Source organism: Anopheles moucheti, chromosome 2 (assembly GCF_943734755.1).
Source record: "Anopheles moucheti chromosome 2, idAnoMoucSN_F20_07, whole genome shotgun sequence".
In the NCBI taxonomy this organism is placed as follows: domain Eukaryota; kingdom Metazoa; phylum Arthropoda; class Insecta; order Diptera; family Culicidae; genus Anopheles; species Anopheles moucheti.
Window position 1 is genome coordinate 73374119 of NC_069140.1, and position 21825 is coordinate 73395943.

At 47.4% G+C, this 21825-nt stretch overlaps 4 protein-coding genes across 4 annotated transcripts; 2 read left to right on the top strand and 2 right to left on the bottom strand.

Moving 5' to 3' along the window:
- Positions 1–159: 159 nt before the first annotated feature.
- Positions 160–11039, bottom strand: LOC128299215 (serine/arginine repetitive matrix protein 2-like). Its single transcript, XM_053035106.1, has 5 exons — positions 10250–11039; positions 3337–10186; positions 3191–3258; positions 2984–3112; positions 160–2913 (listed from the first exon to the last, which is right to left on the bottom strand). The coding sequence occupies exons 2-5, from the start codon at positions 9956–9958 to the stop codon at positions 2743–2745; spliced, it is 6990 nt and encodes a 2329-aa protein (XP_052891066.1). The 5' UTR covers positions 9959–10186; positions 10250–11039; the 3' UTR covers positions 160–2742.
- Positions 11040–13000: 1961 nt separating this feature from the next.
- LOC128296856 (WD repeat-containing protein 43) lies at positions 13001–15264 on the top strand. The gene is made up of 4 exons (XM_053032363.1): positions 13001–14281; positions 14347–14582; positions 14653–14802; positions 14879–15264. The coding sequence occupies exons 1-4, from the start codon at positions 13097–13099 to the stop codon at positions 15189–15191; spliced, it is 1884 nt and encodes a 627-aa protein (XP_052888323.1). The 5' UTR covers positions 13001–13096; the 3' UTR covers positions 15192–15264.
- A 415-nt stretch (positions 15265–15679) lies between these two features.
- Positions 15680–17979, bottom strand: LOC128297250 (probable global transcription activator SNF2L1). The gene is made up of 2 exons (XM_053032861.1): positions 17537–17979; positions 15680–17458 (listed from the first exon to the last, which is right to left on the bottom strand). The coding sequence occupies exons 1-2, from the start codon at positions 17977–17979 to the stop codon at positions 15880–15882; spliced, it is 2022 nt and encodes a 673-aa protein (XP_052888821.1). The 3' UTR covers positions 15680–15879.
- A 1683-nt stretch (positions 17980–19662) lies between these two features.
- Positions 19663–21762, top strand: LOC128298893 (probable global transcription activator SNF2L1). Its single transcript, XM_053034705.1, has 2 exons — positions 19663–20105; positions 20184–21762. The coding sequence occupies exons 1-2, from the start codon at positions 19663–19665 to the stop codon at positions 21760–21762; spliced, it is 2022 nt and encodes a 673-aa protein (XP_052890665.1).
- Positions 21763–21825: the final 63 nt, after the last annotated feature.

Here is a 21825-nt window from a genome sequence, read left to right on the forward strand (position 1 = left end):
TTATTAAACCAAGTTTTTTTTCTTTCCAGTTCCAATTGTTTCGTGACTCTATGGTAGAGAAGATTACAGTACCCTATATGGTGCCAAACTGCTGCCGTACCAGAACACTGCCTCATTTCACATGCATATTCTGCTATTTGACACCGTTCACAAACGGCATTTTCGTTTGTGTCGTCTTTTTTTTTTGTTTTTTCTCATATTTACTTGCTTCATCACTGAATGCTTTTTCGAATAATTCCAAAGAGCAAATGTATTGGGAACATATTAGAAAATACGGCCCGCGATCTCTAGCAATCGCTCATAAATATAATCTCTATATCCGGTTAATCCACACCCAAAACCATCAGTTCTCTTCGCAACGGTTGGGACGCTCCTCTCGCTGGTGAGCGAATTAGGATTTAATCGCATTATTGAAGCCACGACAAGCACGCACAGAGCTTTGTTTTGCCTACAACAATGCGAAACCGGAGACACCCCCTATGATTACCGTCTACTACTTAACAGCGAGTACACTACCTGCCTTGGCTTATCACTAATTATGGTTAGCGCTAGCCAAGATGAATGTGAATGTGGATGTGTGTGTGTGTGTGTGTGTGTGTACTGTGTATCTTATATGCTGGCGCGTGACTGTGTGCAGTAGATATTATTGGTAATAAATATGTATATTAATCCTTTTAGCAGGGTTCGAATTATATAGCATAGAGAGGTTCTATCTGGATTGCATTACTTGCAGGGTTGTCCAACACGTTACTGTTCGCATCCTATTATCACACACCCACCGGGAGGAATCTATGATAAGCGGCTCACGCGCCGCACCGGTAGCTTTTCCATCAACCATCAGCTTCTTCGTCTCATTTTGTGTGGATGTGTAACATCTTCGCTAGTCTTTCTCCGCGCCACAACAGTTTACCCTTTTTTTTTTAGTTTGTCTATAATACAACCAATCTATAAATATCTTAAATGTTACATCTGTTTTTTGTTTTAATCAGAGCACGGTGCAGTTGCATTGCTCGCGCATAATAAAGGAAGCCTAAGACTACACCGTTTCAAATTCCTATCAGCCATTTACAAAGGAATATGAAACCCTTGGCAATCGAAATCGGTCCAATCGGTCAATCGATGTTACTATATAGTGCCGAAACACATATAAGGTTTGATTCTAGGGTTACACCTTTCATATACGCGCTATCCATTTTCCATACTTACAGTTCGTTCTCTAGTGGGCAACCTTCCTGTGCAACCGTCCGCTACATAAGGACTGGACTGGGGGGGAGAGGTTCTCTATATCCTACCGTCATTATTTCTATTCACTAATGTTACACGCAACAGCACATTCACTTAACAGACCTTGCGGCTTTTTACCATGCATAGAAAGTGTGTGCTTTGTGTTTAATATTCGTTTGTTTGTTTACCTTTTCTTCTATTCTTACTTTTAAGCGGTAATGCTTTATTTGGATGCACTATATTTTGTTTTCTGCCGGTCGCGCGTTTGCGTCTAAAACAGTGATTTTTTTTTCGTTATGCTCTTAAATTTATCTGAAGTATCTGAAGCATCTCAAGGGGGTTAATAACGTTCAAGAGAGTACACACTATACTCAATTGCAGGACACATGTGTACAATCACTGCTAAACTTTCCATGCACACCATTGGTTGAAACGATCTTTTGCATCGGATGATCGTTCCACTACAAGAAGTTATTGTATACGATCATACTGGTTCTCTTCCGTAAAAAGTCTACATCTTCTTCTTAATTAACTGATACTAACACTAACGCATGGTTAGAAGCCCCAAAACCAAGGGATGGTGTGCTAAATCACGCGTTGTACGGTTATATACTACTGTGTTGAACGGTACGTAAAGTCACCTACTTTTCTGCAGATGGATTTTTTTTTTATGCTTTTCCCCCAGTAAACCAGACAGAACACAATCGAATCCGCCACATGAAAGTACACTTTACTGGAGGGGAGAAAAGATGGATAGGCGAATTTAAAACAAATCAATCTATTCATCATCGAGAGTGTTGCACGCGCAGGGCACTCCCGTGGCTCCATCAATATCATTGCGCAATGCGAATTGTTTTCAAACTTCCTATCCTACGACACTTCAGCTTACATCTGTACACAGATACACAAACCTAACGACAGGAGAGGTTAATAAAATACGCACTATAAACTAATAAAAAAATAAGCATAATCCTAACACTAATGATTACCAACATTAAAATTCCTAAAGTACACCGGGCCTTGATAAAAAAAAAACCGGTCTGTGTTTTGATAAGCAATTCGTAATTTTTACGCCTCGTTTCGTTCGCTGTTTTACCATAATAATTTCGTCTCGCGAACGATATTGCGTGTCACTGCCCTCTTCGCTATCCCTATGCTGTTTTGCCATGTGGGAATAATTGTTAATGATTTTGCTAATTTTGTTCAGTTCCATGTATAGTATTATTTGACTCTATAGCCAGTGTCGGTCTGGGCCCTGGCTTGGCTGGCTTGACTGGTGCGCTCTATTTATTACTCTCGACTGTACACACACACACACACACATGCATAGTTGAAAAGTCTCAGGTATGTGTCATTGCCTACACAGGTCGGTAGACGATGTAGACTGCTACTGACCTTGGTATTGAGTCATACGCTACCGACCAACATCATCTGCACACCGGGTTGACATTTTTCTTCCCCATTTCTGTTTTAGAAACGGGACATATAGACACCGCCTTTATCCTTCTTTATCCTGTTTTAGAGTATGATTGCATTGTTGTTTGCCATTGGTAATCCAAGCTGACCAATGGCACCACCACCGGAACCCTTCTTCGATAGGCGCCGTTTGGCGCGTATTTTACGCACGTACGCCTTGATGAGCTTCTGTATTTTAATGGGATTTATCTCCCCGGTGCGGCTGTGGCAGATCTGCGGAAAGAGAACCACGACCACGTGTTACATCGCCACATAAAACACCAAAAAAACCACAAAACTTTACCTTCGGTACCGCGCGACGCAAAATATCCTTGTACTCGTCCTTATTGATTTGCTTCTTGTTGTAATACGGTTTGATGACCAGTTTGACCTCCTCGACGACGCGCTCGAGCCGGTTGAGTTTCTTCAGGTACTGCAATACAATTACGCAATCGAGCGGAACATGGTCAAAAGTGACGCATTCGTATCACTAAGTTAATGCGATATTTACCTTCTCCTTATCCGACATCTTCGACGGATCTTCGTCATTAGCAGTGTCACCTTTTTGGTTAGATTTGCCTTTGAAAGAAAAACCAGCAAACAACATTATTACCTCATTTGTTACTTTGACATATCCGACTTGCGCCCGATACGTACCTCCCTTCGAGCGTTTGTGTTGGCCCTTCCGACTGCGACCTGCCTTACCGCCGTGATGCTGGTTCGGTGATGATCCAAACAGTGTATCAAACTGGTTGGTTGATTTTTTGGCCGCTTTCGTCGTTGGCATCGTTTTGGACGATCGACCCCCGGGAAGCTGCGTGTTCGCGTTCAACTGATGCTGATGATTTGCCTGCTGTTTGCTGCCGGATTGCGTGTGCAGCGGTGGCGAATCCAGTATATCCATCCCCGCACCGCCGGGTGGTTCAAACAAATCGTCAAAATCGCTCGCACCCGGCGAGTACGGAGAATCGGTCGGGTTCATGAAATCACCGAACTTACCACCGGGCTGACCTTGGCCGGCGGATCCGGCCAGTGGCAATGGCAATTTCGAGATGAGATTATTGTTCGGCCCGCTCGATGATGGTACAAACTCGTCAAAGATCACGTCCGAATCGGAGTTGGTACCGGCCGGATCGGGTACCTTCGCATTCGAGTTAGACGCCGTTCCGCTGAGCACGATGTTGTTGAGCATTTGAACTTTCCCAGTGTTACCATTGCTGCGTCCTATTAGGGACTGTGGAGGTGTACGAGAATGTACCACATCCGCTCCGTTTCCGACGGTACCGCCGTTCATGGTATCACTTGATCCAACAGCACTGGCAGCGGTGGCACTGTCCATCATCATCATGCCACCCTCTGTTCCAGAACCAGACGCTGGACCGTCTCTGTTCGTCGTTTTCGTTTGCTCTTCATCCGATAGCCTACCGATCGATAAAGCATCGGATCGGTCACGCGACGAACCACCGGGAGTCGGTGAAGGCGAAGGTGATTTCGTCGGCTCGAACGGATCGTACACGTCGGGCGAAGGTGATTGCGGTGCCGGTTCCGGTGGCGTATTCGGTCCTACAGTGGCTATTGTTCCACCTACACCGCTGCCCGCTCCGTAACTCATCCCCTGTGACGGAGGCACATCACCATCTTCTTCTCCCATCGTTCCTTCACCCGCTACCGTACCTTCTTGCCGTTCCGGGGTGTCCTCTTTGCCTTCGTCCAAATCACCCGGATCGTACAGTGGATTGACGGGTCGAACGTTGGTAGACTTTGTTTTAACCTGCATCGAGAACTTTGGTGCTTGCAGTGTTTTCAACGATTGCTGATTGCTGCCTATTGCGGCACCACTGCTGCTGGTCGGGAATCCTGGTGGAGTCTTCGGTCCGAACATGTCATCGACGGGTGAGCGGCGCTCTGGTGGCGTTTTGCGCATCGCTCCACCATTAGAACCGGACGTACCAGCTGCTGTACTTCCCACCGACAGTCCACCCGCGCCACTCATCGAATTCGGCCCTTCCATCAAGCCGAGCGATTGGCCAAGTGTACTTCCAGCTGCTCCACCACTTCGTAGCATTACGCCAACTACATTGCTGTTCTTCTCCTGACCTTGACCTGCGCTTCCTGCTGCATCAATGGTTGCGCCAGCCGGAGTACCTCCCGCAATACTACCGACAACTGCACCTGTTCCACGACGATCTTTGTCTTTTTCCGTATCGCTATCCGATAGCACGATGACAGCTTTCGGTGACGGTGTCAACACGCGGAATGGGGATCCATCCAAATCGATAATTACTACCGGTTTCGTTGGAATATCGACGGCGGGACGCGTACGTTGCTTTAGCCGACCATCGAGTCTCTTAGTCTTTGGTCGCTCACCTTCTGCTGGGCGCTGGCGTTTACCAGAGGACGCACCGGAACCGGTCACGGCAGTAGCGTCCTTTTGCCGTTGCTGTTGCTTACCACCGCTCGGTCGCTCAAGGCCATGATGATGATGATGATGGTGATGCCGCGAATGCTCGGTTGCCGAAACGTTCGCCGAGCGTGTCTTATCTTGTCCGCTCGTATCCTTACCAGATCCCGTGGCCACCACCGACGACGCACTCTTATCGTTAAAGCTAACACTTACAAGAATATTATCACCCGATGTAAATACTTCCTTCGAGGGCAGAGTGGCATGCTTCTCGCGGGCCTCCCGTTCCCGGCGCCTTGCCTCCTTCCGGGCCTGCTTGTTGCTGCGCCCCTCCCGATCCTTGCCACCGTGCAGGGCTTCGGCCTGCTGTTTCGCCAGCGCTTCCTCGTTCGTGAGAATGACCGTCAGATTAGCCGCGGCCGAAGCAGATGAGGCCGGTCCGTTCGTTTTCGCACGAGCGCTGGACAGCGGTGGCAGTGGTGGTGGTGTCCAGGAACTATCGCGATGTCGCTGGCCTCCTCCCTTGGCAAACCGCTCGGTAAGTATGCCGGATGCGGTTGGAGGTGCTGTTGGTGGTGTGCGTGACCGCGATCGTGATCCCAACGGCGAAAGTGATCTTTTTCGCTCTTTCTTTTTCTTTAGCTTCTTGTTCAGGTTCTTCACCGGCGGAGGTGTCACACTGCGACGGCTCTTGTTCTTCTTCTTATTCCGGCCAAGGTTCCGTGCCGCTAGGGATGTTTTGTGCCCGCGGCCACGACTTCGGCTGCGACTGCGACTACGACTCCTACTGCGACTGCGGCTTCTGCTGCGACTGCGGCTTCTGCTGCGACTGCGACTCCTGCTACGGCTAACAGATACCAGTCGCTTCTTTCGTTTGCCTTTCTTCTTCGCTCTTGCACCGCGTCTTTCCGGTGGTGAGCGTGATCGCGACGGTGTAATTGATCGTCGAAAGCTTCCTCGGCGCACTGCCGGACGATGGTGCGCCGGTGGCGAATGAGAGCGCGAGCGGGATATAGATCGTGAGCGTGGAGAACGGGCAAAGCGACCACGGAGTGGTGATGATCGCGGGGAGGGTGATCGCATGCCGAGAGGTCCAGAACGTCCAGCACCACCACCTCCTCTCGAACGGGATCGCGACCCTGATGACGATCGATGAGGCGACCGACGGAATGGGGGTACTGGAGAACGTACCCCGTGTGGCGGTGACCGTCCACGGTGTCGTGGAGGAAGCGCAGGTGATAGGGAGCGCCTACGAGCTGAAGGAAAGCCGGAAGCGGGCCCACGCGATCTTACTGCCGGTAGTGGTTCGGGTGAAAGCGAAATAGACATGTTGCGTCGTTCCCGTGACCGGCTGCGCGACGGAGAACGAGTGCGTGACCTTCGCTTCGGTGTAATATCTCTTCCGAAGGGATCTTTATAGATACGGGGTCTTTTTTCTGCAATTATCGACCGGATATCGTACCGTGGCAACTCTTTCCGCTTCGGGCGACGTTGTCGATTCCGACGATCGGTTGATTTACTGTCTTCAGCACCGCTTTCCCCATCGCCATCTCCATTGCGAGCGTCTCTTTCCGTATCACCGTGCTCGTTAGTATCATTGCCGCGTCGCCCTCGGTCCCGAGACGATCGTTTTTTCGTATCCTTTTCACGATAGTTGCGCTCACGTCCTTTTTTCGTGACTTTCTTGAAGGAGGCAAGTTGCTCCTTCCTTTTCGACGATTGACCACCTTTTGAGGTGGAAGGACCACTGCCTGCATGATCTCCAACTGCCGCAGTTGCATCCGCAAAAGCTGAATCATCTTCGTCAGAGATCATTTCTGTATCCATTCCATCAATGCCGGCCGAATCAATAGCACTGCCCTGGCTGCGAAAACGAGACGATGAATCCAACAAGGCCGTACACTCACCGGAAGGTCCCTCCCCGGCATCGATTAGCTCCCGACGTTCTTGATATTTCTCATCCAGGCAAGGCGTATAGCTGCGATCGTCCTCGGTCGCTCCCATTAAACCGGCCGGTGCACCAAAGTTGGCCGTAGCGATTGCTGACGCGGCTGCCATTGCTGCCCCCGATGCTCCCAAGGCCGCCACGAGCGATGTCGTTAATGGAGGGGTCAGGGCATCCAACCCACCAACTCCTCGGCGCCCATCCGTACCACGATTCGAATCTGCCTCAATCTTCTTCAGCTCATCGTCACTATCCGAATCAAATTCGTCACGCGCCGGTGTACCTTCGTCGTTTTCATCCACGTTATCCGCGGTACCAGGCGTACTGCCAGCTGCTGTTGGTGCCGGTACCATCTCATCCTCGCCGTTCACAGCAGGTCCAGTGTTGTTTACAGAACTTTGCTTCGGATCCGTGTATGGTTCGCCATCCATGTCGTCGTCATCGAGCTGTACCAAGTCTTCGTCCCTTTCGCCAGCAAATCGATCGTCCTCTTCATCATCTGTGCGCTGTTCACTGTCGAGCGGATCGTATGGTTGATTCCCGTCAGCGCCACCTTTCGCGTACTGCAAAGTTTCCGACGAATAAACTGAGAAATTTGGACAGTTGTTTTCAGATGCGGCTGCCGCACCAGTTCCCGCATCACCATCCACATCATGATGGGAAAGCCCTTTCGGCAGTAGATTACCGGGAACAGTCTTGTTTTCCTTGGATACTTCATCATCCTCTTCATCCGTTTCGTCATCTTTTTTCAGCTTGCTGCTCGACGCTACAGCGGGCGTGGTGGACGTTTTGCCGCTCATGGAAGAACCTAGTAATGCGGTGTCGGATGCACCGGTGTAAGCGGTTGATGCATTAGTATTTGTGTTACTACTGCTTGCTCCACTCATTCCAGCACCACCAGTACCATTGGTGACGATGCTGTTCGAGGATGAGTTGGACCCGGGTGGGCCACTAGTGCTTCCGCCATTGCTTCCACCGGCTGAGATGGATTGGGTAGTCGTACTGCTACCAGGGGTATTAGCAGCGACATTTACTGCTCCCGTAATAATTGATTCTCTCGCATTTCCGCTCGGTCCAGCAGGTCCCCCTCGCCGACAATCCGCGTTTGATGGATCAATGGGGAAAACAATTTTTCCACCATTGATGCGCACGTTTCGTAATCCGTCCCTCGAATGCCATCGCTCTTGGCTCTCAAGTATGCTACCGAGCAGATCTGATCCAGTCGATGCAGCTTCTCTCGGTGAAGGCGTGCTGAAACTTTCGAAACCACTCTTCAATACTCGCCTGCGTCCGAGCACATTTCGCAAGCGCGAACTCATCGCTCCACCTGCGATCAGTGTCGATCCACCTGTACCGCCCGTGCCACCCCCAGTGCTACTGCCTTCCTCTTCGTCGTCGTCATCGCTGAAGTAATCCAGATCATTTCGACCGCCGAAAATCTTCAGCGGCGTTATACCTGCGCCGATGCGTTGTCTCTGTACGGAATCCGTCATTGCATTTGTCGATCTCAAAAGATCACCATTTTCGCCGTTGGTGGCCAGAGCAGCTGCAGCAGCAGCGGCAGCGCTACGTCGTCTACTTCCACCCATCCCTCCAACGCCGGAACTTTTCCTTCGTTTCGCTCGTTTCTTACGCAGTTTTCGCAGTGTACTGTACAGTTTTTTGCGCTTAATCGCAAACTTTTGTCCATCTCCGGCCCCTCCTACACCGGTTCCGTTATCGTTGTCATCCACGTCGTATTCAGAGATTATCATGCTGAGAATTTTTCGACGTGTACGGCGCCGCCTCTTCCGCTTAACCGTTTTGCGAGCACGTGGAGGAGCGGCAACTGCAACTAGACTACTGCTACTGCTACTACCACCGTGCGCCGAAGAACCAGCAGCCAACCGACGTACCCTTGCCGCCACCGTCGACGGCCCAGCTCCATCCGGTGAACTTTGGACCATGTTCAATCGCACTGCCGCAGCCGCACGCGTAAGGATTGCCGCCCTAATACGCTCGCTTTGACGTGTCCGCACAATCCGTAATGGGCTGTGAATGCGTTGCCGCAACCTAGACTCCCGCATACCACCGATCTCGTTCAAATCATCCAGCAGATCCTGCAGCTCATTGTCGTCCTCGTCCGAGCCAGACGCAAAGCAACAATCGCAATACCACGAACCGGATGGGATCTCGAGCAAAGGCGGATTCAGACACTCCATGTGATAGCCGAGATTGCATGAGTCGCACAACAGCATCGTCTCCTCGCTGTGTGCTTGTCGGCACACTTCACAGTACGTTAGTTCGTCTTCTGCCGGAACGGCTAACCCGGTACCCTCCGCTTCCACTCCATCCACCTCCCCTTCGACCGGCTTCGGTTGGACGCGATACACCCGTAGAACCTCCTTTTGTTGCTGTCGTCGCTCCAAATCCGCGTAAATGTTTATCAACTCAAAGCCTTTCCGATCTATCGGACAGGTGGATACGTTGCGCGACCATTCCTCTATACACGGGGCGCAGAATACGTGTTCGCAGACCTCCGGTACGCCGACTTCCTGATTGTGAAGCGACAGCAGACAGATGGGACATTTTTCACTATCGTTGCTGCTGCTGCTGCCGCTAGATTCGTCCGAGGCGTAACCGAGCTTACTGGCTAACACGGCCGCCACTGCGTCCTTGTCGCCCTTTTCCAGCAGCTGCTCTTCGTCACTGTTCCAATCAGATTCCCACTCCGAGCTCTCCGACGCCAGGTCCATCTTAGCGACCGGTACTGTCCGGCGTCGGCTAGGACCAGCGATTGGCCCGCTCCCACTGCTTTCGTTATCACTGTCCTCTAGATTCAGTACATTACGGTTTCGCAAACGCCGACCGGCCCTAGTTGCCGACGTTGTTGACGCTGATGCGGCGCTGACCGAAGTGGTCGGTACCAATTCATCCTCCGTATCGGACGCCATGTTCCGATGCTAATGTTGCTGTTGTGTTGTTAAACTCTCCACTGCTGCAGCCTACTTCGTTTCGATATAGTGCCAACTATCACCCATCAATGACATACTAAAAGACGATGGCAGTGGGAACCTGAACAACTCCGTCCATGAGTGATTTCCTTGCGTTGTTTGTGAGATCTTCTTACTTTTCCTTCCACGTTCCAATGGCTCCCGATACCTTCCGCGATGCTGAAATAGCTGGGGTGAAGGTTTACTTTTCTTTATGTGTGTGTGTGTGTTTTTTTTTTCTTTCTTTCTTACTTTTGGCTTCCTACAACGCTTGAAACAGCAGGTTGTGTTGTTGCTTGATCGGTTGTAACTGCACTATCATCATATGCCCGGCCAGCAGCGCCCTCATCGTTCCCTCGTAGACCAGTGAAGAAATATGGGGTTTGGTTCGAAGGATGGCTGCACTGCCGTCTAGATGTGTTGATTACGGCGTGCGACGTCTTTGTAGTATCTCTGTAGATGAGTATGCTCAAATTTGCCACTGTTGCTCCTCTTGATTTCGCGACTTCGGTTAAAAGTTGATCTCCTCGCTACTCTCTCGTCCCGGCTTCCTTCCCACAGGTGTTGATGCAAAATCTTTACCCTTCGTTGCACGGCCAACTCGACTGTCCAAGTTCTGATGCTGATCTCACGCGCTGTGCGTGTGTGCGTGTGTGTGTGTGTGTGTGTGTGTGTATTGAGCTAAGAAAAGCACAAGCAAACAAGCGTGAACTAGAACCTAACAAGGAGTCCGTTTTCGATGAAACACACAGAGCACAACAGCAAACGCACACACATATACACACGTACACGGGACAGGCAGAGCGGAGCGCTGTGCTGGGATTTTGCAGCCGACTTTTGACCGTGTTACACTGGGTGCCCTAGACCCTCAACATGGTCCTGGGCAGCGTTGGCACGCTATATGACCCTTCCGGAACGGGGTCGAGAGTTCGACGCAGCCGCTAAGATTCACCAAGCACTGTAAAATCCAGCCTAATATTGGTTCCGGAACGACGGGAAGATTTTGGAGCAAGACAAAAATGGCGATTTGGTTGTAGCACCGACGATCAGACGTTTTGTATGCGCGCACACACACATACGCACTCAAACATATCAAGCAAAGCCGACGAAACGTTTGCTTCGACAGCCGACAATCAGACGTTTGAGCTGTCAAATCGGATGCACTGTGGGATAGTCCTTCGCAGGTTCACAAATTTTCCTTTTCCATCTATAATTTGTCTGGTTTCTGTACAAATACAAATTAAAAAATGCTACATCATTTTGACTTACAGAGTAGAAAACTTTTTACTTGCTTGAACTAAACTATTCTTTTTTTGTTTTATTCGAACGGCTAGGCCGCATCGATTTAATTTTTACCACGAACCCGGTTACTCATCGATTGCTGCGGAGGTTTGGTCCCGATGGGATTTTTGCCTCGGCCCTGTCGTGTGAAGATCGCTGCCGTTACCGCTTAATTTAGAAATCCATAGTTTTACCGGTTTGTTGTAGTTTTGAGTCTTTTGAAGAGTAGAGTTTGAAATTTAGCGTTATTAGTGAGAAGTTGTTTGAAACAGTGGAGGATCAATCCCCTTGGAGGTCCAGGGCGGAATTATATTTGGGGCCTATAATTTTAAAAACGATGAAGAAGGGGGGGCATTGAGGCCCTTGAAATGAGAGAAAGCGAAAAGCGCAGTAAAATTCATCCAATCATATTACTCCACGTGAATATGCCGCATATTGCATATCCTGGCGGAATATCGCTAATTCTTTGATGCATTGTGCTGGGTGACTGTTCTCCAGCAGAACTGTGTCGACCAGTACAGCAAGGTTGCAATGCAGCGTCTGAAATATACGCGAGAACGTTAGGAACAACTTCGAAGCAAAATGTATGCGGGGTTGATAGATCTTGCTGGTGCTCAACAAACCGTAGCAGATCTGCAACCACATTTGTCCAATTTTTCTATGAAAGTCCCGGTGCAAGAGGCGGTTCCTGTCGCGCGTCGATCGATCGATCCACAAAATATCTTTCGTACGAATTGCTCGTGGACCATCATTGCGGGCGGATCCTTCATCTCGCTCAAACTTTCCGTCGGCTGGAACGAAATTCCATACAAACCAGCTGTTTTCAGATTTCCGATACCAGGAGAGCATGTTTTTCAAAAGATAACATGTATGTCCCCATATTTTGTCAAGTGGGCCATCACTACGCATACTGTGTCGGTTATGACATTATTGTGACAATCGAAATACTAAACACAATACTCCACCACAATACTGTTCCAAAACACGCAGGCAGGACATTTTACATTTTTACAGTGTATTGGTAGCGCAGCCGGTCTGCAAGACAGGACCACGGAAAAATTTCATCTGGACCACCAAACCACGGTACACAGCACTGACTATCCCACGGGTAAATAAAATAAAAAAAGCCAGAAATGATAGGCTTCAATATCCTGAGGATGTCGTGCCGATAAAGAAGAAGTAGTTTGAGTACACTGCATACTTCTCTTGCGTAGCCGTGTAATCGGGCCGATATAGGTTGTCAAATAGAAACAAATATTTTATATAACCAAGGATATATAAAATCCAACGATATTTTCGATTAAATTGTTTTCTTTTTTAATTAGATTTTGTGCTATAAATTAACTCTGCTGTAAAATTTCCAATAGTCGCACAATCGGCACAAATTTGTTGGGACCCCAAACACGGCGAGGCCCTAGGCGACCGCCTACCGTTGGATCCGCCGCTGGGTTGAAAAGAGAAAGTGAAAACGGGTTGAAGTTGTCATTGCATAATGCTGCTAGAAATTAGAATACTACAAGACTTCCAAGATTAGCCCTTGCAGAATATAATATGTTACATTATCTGCATTTTTTATGTTTGAAAAAAAAAAAAATAATTCATAGCGCAAAATAGGGAAAGAATTTTGACTTTCTTAGCGTGCTGTCATAGCATGCGCGTTGGGTCATCGAAACCCACTGTGTTGTATTTTGACATTGAACAGTCCACACAAAAGCACGAGCACGTTGTTTTCGGCATTTTGAAGAGGAACCCCACACATTATTTACAAAGGGAAAACACTTTAAATTACACATCAATTACAGGTGTAAAAATCTCAATATGTTCAGCATGACGCGTGAATTTTCCCCCTGCGGGAAATATAGCGGCTATATTAGCCAACAGGGTACATTTGTCGTGCACGATGTGGAAACGAGCGCCCTTCATCAGGTATATACGCCGAACATGCATCTGAACGTTCCGTGCACCAGTTTCGCCTGGGTTCAGATCGGCGATGCTGAAACGAAAGTGAAGAAAAAATCGAAAAAAGCGCGGGCGAGCTTGGTGGAAAATGGAACCAGTGTACAGCTGTTAGTCGCATTCGGCACGAGTAAGGGTGGTGTCGCGTTTTATAATCTTGCAACCGCTACCATCGAGCGTACCTGCAAAGGCGATGGCCATACCGCTCCCATTACGGCGATCCATTACAATGCGCGTCACAACCCAGATGCACTGTACACGGCTGGTGCCGATGGAAACGTTATCGAGTGGAGCATTAGCCAGTGCAGCCAGCAAAGAGTGTACCACATTGGTGTGGAGAAGTTGACATGTGTTTTGGCACATTCCGGTACAATTGTAACCGGTGCGAAACAGCTCAAATTGTGGAGCATCGAAAAGGATGCACTGGAGCGTACGCTTATCGGGCATACATCCAATACGCAGTTGTTGCAGCTGGTAGCACCGGATGCGGATAACATTTACATCTTATCGGGATCAGTGAACGATCGTAATTTATCCCTCTGGTCACTGAGCGACGAGGAGAGCAATGCGCCGGTAGCAGCCTTCGCACTGGACGATGTGCCGGAATATATTTCACCGAAGATGGTCGACGGTAAGCTACATCTGATTGCCGTCTCTAGGACTGGCATTGCACATTATTTCGTGCGCGATATGGGCAAATTGAGCGTAAAGAAACCGTACCGAGCGTCTCACACGTTCGAGGTAGCACTGGACATGGTGAGCACGAAGAAGCAAGCGGTCGATCGGTTGCCCGTGTGTATGGCCACCGTTAAGTATGCGGCACAGCAGGATCAAATACTTCTTGGGTATGGTTCAGAGTGGCACGTGCGCTTCGAACATGTTGCCATCGAAGAGGACGTCAAGATAAACGTGATCATCCGTGAGCCTGTGAAAGTGATGGAAGGCAAAGCAAAGGAAGGAGAGCATAAATCAAAAACACCTACCATCGATGCAGCCAATGTGGAATATATGAACGCCGCTAATGCTAGTAGAAAGACCGTCAAGGAGGTAAAGGAACCATTCCATTTCACTCTATTCATGGCCATTACACACGTCCTTCGTATACTTTATAGGTGGAAATTCCCATGGAAGTTCGATTGGAAAATCTATCGACGCCCAAGACAAGCTCAAAGAATATGATCCATTTGCTGGTGCAAGGACTGCACAGCAGGGATGCGACTCTTTTGCGAAATGTGTTTGCAGTGGACGATTCAGACATGGTTCAACAAACGCTTGGCCGATTGCCTCCCCAATACGTGAGCCCGCTGCTGAACGAACTGTCCCATATGATGCAGATGAAAACGATGCAGTACGACGATGCATTCTCTACGACGCACGATTCATTGCTAATATGTACCTTTTTTTTGTTCATTTTGCAGCGTTAAAACAGCAGTGTGCTGGTTGAAACATTTGATCCACTTACACGCGAGCCAGCTGATGGCCCTGGGGTCATCGAATCTGCTTACGAACTTTAGCACTTGCCTCGGCATCATCGAGTACCGGGTGGAACACTTGAATTCCCTTTCGAGGTATGTACGCTAATGGTAGGACAATCGAAAGCTTCAACGCAACGAAACATGTACATATCTGTTACACTTCTCACAGACTACGAGGACGATTAGGGTTACTTATCGATCAGATTGATCGGAGTAAAAACCGGGCAGCAAATCTGGACGACAGATCCAACATGAATGTGCTGGTGTATCAGGAGGGTGACGATTCGGACGTGGACTCCATGCTAGAGAAAGATGATGCCGATCTGCCGGGTTCGTCAAACGAGGAGATGTACGACGACGATGACAATGAAGCCGACGGCGTTGAGCCAGGGTATGTTAATGGAACTGATTCTGGGGTTGATCAGTACCGGCGTAATGGGTATTCCAGAAAGAATGAAGAATCGATGGAAGTGTCCGATTGAGTGGAGTAGCTGCGAAACATCCTGTTGACAGCATTTTATTTTACAATAAATATTTATTGTATGCTGTATATGAGTTGGAGGGGTGAGGTAGAGATAACTGATTGTACCTTTGAAGACGTCCAAAATTTCATCTCTCTCGAGCCAAAGCTAAGCACCGACAACCGCATAGGTGTTGAGATACGCGCTAGAGTTCTGACTGTCGACCGAGCCGATACACCCTTCGAAACAAATCGAAGCTGAGACTGAGTTTCAGTTAAAATATATATAGTTCCAGTACTCTCATACGCTTCTGAGACATATACTTTGCTCAAAACTGAACCTATTTGGTGCAAGGACTGGTCAGATTCTACAATGACGAGCTCTAAGAGCATCAGTAGAATGAACGCAATATCGTAATAGTGGAAAATCAATCCTTCTGCTGGCGTTCGTTCCTGAGCGCGACGCTGTACAAAACACGTGATGAAATTCTACAGCACATTGGATTATGTCGATAACGTAATGAGTATTTATTTCCGCTAATGAAACACAAATCAACAAACAGTTCATTTCCAGCGGTTTTACATTTTACACAGTAACAATACAATTGGTAACAATCAAAGTGAATGAACAGTCAGTGGCTATTTTGCAAAGGATGACCAACGAGACTATTGGAATGATAATTTTTATGAGACAACACACGGCCTGGTGGTCATACGTAGGACGTTTGATTGATCAATGGTGACTGATGGATGCTGTATCGTTTGCGCTTAGCCGTGATGGGAACAACAGTTTCCTCTTGTTTTCGCTTGTTAGATATCTTGGCGGGATTCAGCAGTGTGTTAAACTGCAGATCGCATGGAATGCCGGGCACTACGATCTCGCCATCTTCCTGCAAACCATCCGTTGTTGCAAATGGGTCATCCAAATTGCCCATTCTGTCAAACAGCTCATCCACCTTCTTGTCTATTGCCACCGGATCAACCAATCCGTTTGCCATAAGCGATGTACGCTGATATTCAAAGGCAACCGTTTCTAACTTTTTATCCGGCTTAGCCGTCCCCCTTATTACCGCTGCATCTAGCAACCGTTTGCGGGTGGAATGATGGTACAACAGCTCGTCCATACTTCCGCGCACGAGTAACCGTAACACGTGCACCTTCCTCTTCTGCCCGATCCGATGGGCGCGGTCTTCTGCCTGGAAGTCCATTTGTGGATTGAAATCCATGTCGTAAAAGATCACGGTGTCGGCCGCTACCAAATTTATGCCAAGACCACCGGCTCGTGTCGACAACAGGAAGACGAACTTACTCGACCCGGGACTATTAAACTCTTCCATCTGTGACTGGCGACTTTCGTGACCGGTTGATCCAGTCAGTACGCAGTACTCGTACTCGCGCCAGTCAAGATAATCCATCAATATTTTCAGCACTGTGACGTACTGGGAGAATATTAATACTTTGGAACCGCGCGCCTTGAGCCTTGCCAGCAGCTTGTCCAGTAGGATCATTTTCGAGCTAAAATTCACGATGTCGTCCGTCACATAGTCCGTATCCATATTCTCTGCACCCGGTACCAGGTAAGGATGTTGAATCACCTTTCTCAAGTGCGGAAATCTGGACCCGATTCTGAACCTTCTGATGTGTCCGTCACGACCGACCTCCTGCAGCTCATTTTGCACCACCTTATGTGTCCAAAGACACATTTGCTCTGTCGGTGGCACATAAATGTCGATGTGTACCTTCGGCGGAATGGAGGGTGCTACCTCTAGCTTGGTGCGGCGCAGCAGCAAAGGTCGAAGGAGATTCTTCAACCGAATCGTTTGCTCGTTTCGGGGGTCGACGCAGTCCTCTACCGTGAACCAGGAGTCAAAGTTGTCGGCGCTACTGAAGAACAGTGGCATAAGCAGATTTAACAGCGCCCATAGCTCGTGCAAATTGTTGTGAACCGGTGTGCCGGTTAATAGCACCATACTCTGGATTTGATATGTTCTAAGCACACTAGCAAACACGGTATTTTCGTTCCTTGCCCGATGACCCTCATCAATTATGGCATAGTGAAAATTAATGCGTTTGAAATGCAGCTTATTGAAAGTGACAAATTCGTACGTTGTAACAGCCACATTCCACGAACGTTTCCGATCGCTCAGCTTGGCAAGGATCTCTTTACTTTGTTCGCCAGTCGCATGTGCCTTTAATACTTTGGCGGACGGTAGAAACCTTGCAAATTCATTCATCCAGTTGAACAATGTTGAAAGGGGCACCACAACAAGAAACGGTCCTTTTAGTTTGCTAAAATCGTAACGGGCACATCACACACCTATTAAAAATGGTTTCATGGGATGAAAAGTTTTCATGCTGAATACTTACCGTACGCTCATCAGATAACCAATCATAGAGATGGACTGTATAGTTTTGCCAAGTCCCATCTCATCGGCGAGAATGCCGTTGAGATTGCTATTGTACATAGAAATTAACCAGTTCAGGCCACGTATCTGGTAGTCCCGCATGGTGCCGTTGATGTAGGAAGGTGATTCCATAAAATCAATACCATCAATAGCATTGTTATTGGCGATGTCCGCATTTCGCAGGTTTTCGATGCTTGCCAATTGTTTTCTTCCAGTCGTACCACGGTCGGCGGATGGTTTCTTTTTCAGGTGTGCTTGATTGAATTCGGCGAAACCGGCTAGCTTTCGTTCGAGTGCTTCCAGTTGCATTAGACGCTTTCGTTGCAACTGTTCCCGGAAAACCTTTCTTTCCAGCTTGTCCTCGTCGATGTTTGGCGAAGGAGGAGAAGTTTTACCGGAAAGCATCTATAAAAAATACACGAATAACAGAAAGAATGTTTCACCAATTCGTAAAATGAATGAATTTATCATTACTAGATATTTACCATGTTATACGGAAAGAACAATTGTGCCAGGCGCTTCCTTACATGTACTATCACGTACCGGAGTTTAACGACACCCGTGCCAAGCGACAATCAGTTGGCGCGTAAACCGTGCAGGATTTTCAGACGATTGGATTGCTGTGCTAATCAGACGTTTCGTTTAGCCGAATTTCACCATTTCGGGAAACCTCCAAACACAACCTGTTTTCAGTAGGATAGGTAGCTCTAGGAAGCGACTGATTGATAAATTTGTCAAAAGAATAGATCATAGTCTCCTTCGTTTAAAAGATTTTTTCTAGCGTACTAATACAGTAGGTCGCCGCTTTACGCTAATGTTTGGGACCGAACGTTTTAGCGTATATCGAGTTTTCGCGTATAACGAATTTCCTTTGACATATCGTTTATACTACACATTGAAGAGGTGAAGAGTTGAAGAGTTAACATAAATTAAACACCAAACAAAATTATGTATTTAATCAAAGCAAGTTAGGTGTTCTTTCCAGAATAATTATGACTACTTCATTACTATGATAAAGAAACTAATAACACATTTAAATAATAATGTATAACTCATTACATTTATTTCAGAAATGTTCAATGTTGTACGTTAATACAAAGCTACGATGTTTGAACAAAGTTATCCATTAATAGTTGTTTCTTAACAGTTTTCTTTTCATTGTATGTATATGTTCTTATTAACCTCTATTTCCTTCCTAACTCGATTGCTTACATTTGTTGTGTCTTTTGTTTGAATAATGGTCCGCACAGTTGATTGTGGACGTTTTGTTTGCCGGGCTATTGCTGCATAATTTTTTCCTTCCTCGAACATTTTTATGATTTCGAGCTTTTCTGCAATTGATATCGCACACTTTTTTCGTACATTTTTATTGTTTGCTGCCATTTCCGACGCTACAAAACTGCTGCTTTGAGATACTAAACTTTTTTTAAAAACCAGTACAGCTCGTGAGTTGATCAGAAAAACAATCTAAAATTTCTTTGAAATCCAGTTCGTTACAGGCTCATTCGTTTAATCATGCATGTTGAAAACTTCATCCACCCAAAACAAAGCAAAATTGCCCGAGTAGAAATCAAACAACAATGATAAACGCTATGACCTGTCACGTTTTCAAAAAATCGCGTATTGCGAAATCGCGTATATCGAGTATGGCGTACTGCGGCGATCTACTGTATTTAATTTTTTTAGCGAATCTATTACCAATTATTAGTACGCTAGAAAAAATCTTTTAAACGAAGCAGACTATGATCTATTCTTTTGACAAATTTATCAATCAGTCGCTTCCTAGAGCTACTTATCCTACTGAAAACAGGTTGTGTTTGAAGGTTTCCCGAAATGGTGAAATTCGGCTAAACGAAACGTCTGATTAGCACAGCAATCCAATCGTCTGAAAATCCTGCACGGTTTACGCGCCAACTGATTGTCGCTTGGCACGGGTGTCGTTAATCTCCGGTACGTGATAGTACATGTAAGGAAGCGCCTGGCACAATTGTTCTTTCCGTATAACATGGTAAATATCTAGTAATGATAAATTCATTCATTTTACGAATTGGTGAAACATTCTTTCTGTTATTCGTGTATTTTTTATAGATGCTTTCCGGTAAAACTTCTCCTCCTTCGCCAAACATCGACGAGGACAAGCTGGAAAGAAAGGTTTTCCGGGAACAGTTGCAACGAAAGCGTCTAATGCAACTGGAAGCACTCGAACGAAAGCTAGCCGGTTTCGCCGAATTCAATCAAGCACACCTGAAAAAGAAACCATCCGCCGACCGTGGTACGACTGGAAGAAAACAATTGGCAAGCATCGAAAACCTGCGAAATGCGGACATCGCCAATAACAATGCTATTGATGGTATTGATTTTATGGAATCACCTTCCTACATCAACGGCACCATGCGGGACTACCAGATACGTGGCCTGAACTGGTTAATTTCTATGTACAATAGCAATCTCAACGGCATTCTCGCCGATGAGATGGGACTTGGCAAAACTATACAGTCCATCTCTATGATTGGTTATCTGATGAGCGTACGGTAAGTATTCAGCATGAAAACTTTTCATCCCATGAAACCATTTTTAATAGGTGTGTGATGTGCCCGTTACGATTTTAGCAAACTAAAAGGACCGTTTCTTGTTGTGGTGCCCCTTTCAACATTGTTCAACTGGATGAATGAATTTGCAAGGTTTCTACCGTCCGCTAAAGTATTAAAGGCACATGCGACTGGCGAACAAAGTAAAGAGATCCTTGCCAAGCTGAGCGATCGGAAGCGTTCGTGGAATGTGGCTGTTACAACGTACGAATTTGTCACTTTCAATAAGCTGCATTTCAAACGCATTAATTTTCACTATGCCATAATTGATGAGGGTCATCGGGCAAAGAACGAAAATACTGTGTTTGCTAGTGTGCTTAGAACATATCAAATCCAGAGTATGGTGCTATTAACCGGCACACCGGTTCACAACAATTTGCACGAGCTATGGGCGCTGTTAAATCTGCTTATGCCACTGTTCTTCAGTAGCGCCGACAACTTTGACTCCTGGTTCACGGTAGAGGACTGCGTCGATCCCCGAAACGAGCAAACGATTCGGTTGAAGAATCTCCTTCGACCTTTGCTGCTGCGCCGCACCAAGCTAGAGGTAGCACCCTCCATTCCGCCGAAGGTACACATCGACATTTATGTGCCACCGACAGAGCAAATGTGTCTTTGGACACATAAGGTGGTGCAAAATGAGCTGCAGGAGGTCGGTCGTGACGGACATATCAGAAGGTTCAGAATCGGGTCCAGATTTCCGCACTTGAGAAAGGTGATTCAACATCCTTACCTGGTACCGGGTGCAGAGAATATGGATACGGACTATGTGACGGACGACATCGTGAATTTTAGCTCGAAAATGATCCTACTGGACAAGCTGCTGGCAAGGCTCAAGGCGCGCGGTTCCAAAGTATTAATATTCTCCCAGTACGTCACAGTGCTGAAAATATTGATGGATTATCTTGACTGGCGCGAGTACGAGTACTGCGTACTGACTGGATCAACCGGTCACGAAAGTCGCCAGTCACAGATGGAAGAGTTTAATAGTCCCGGGTCGAGTAAGTTCGTCTTCCTGTTGTCGACACGAGCCGGTGGTCTTGGCATAAATTTGGTAGCGGCCGACACCGTGATCTTTTACGACATGGATTTCAATCCACAAATGGACTTCCAGGCAGAAGACCGCGCCCATCGGATCGGGCAGAAGAGGAAGGTGCACGTGTTACGGTTACTCGTGCGCGGAAGTATGGACGAGCTGTTGTACCATCATTCCACCCGCAAACGGTTGCTAGATGCAGCGGTAATAAGGGGGACGGCTAAGCCGGATAAAAAGTTAGAAACGGTTGCATTTGAATATCAGCGTACATCGCTTATGGCAAACGGGTTGGTTGATCCGGTGGCAATAGACAAGAAGGTGGATGAGCTGTTTGACAGAATGGGCAATTTGGATGACCCATTTGCAACAACGGATGGTTTGCAGGAAGATGGCGAGATCGTAGTGCCCGGCATTCCATGCGATCTGCAGTTTAACACACTGCTGAATCCCGCCAAGATATCTAACAAGCGAAAACAAGAGGAAACTGTTGTTCCCATCACGGCTAAGCGCAAACGATACAGCATCCATCAGTCACCATTGATCAATCAAACGTCCTACGTATGACCACCAGGCCGTGTGTTGTTTCATAAAAATTATCATTCCAACAGTCTCGTTGGTCATCCTTTG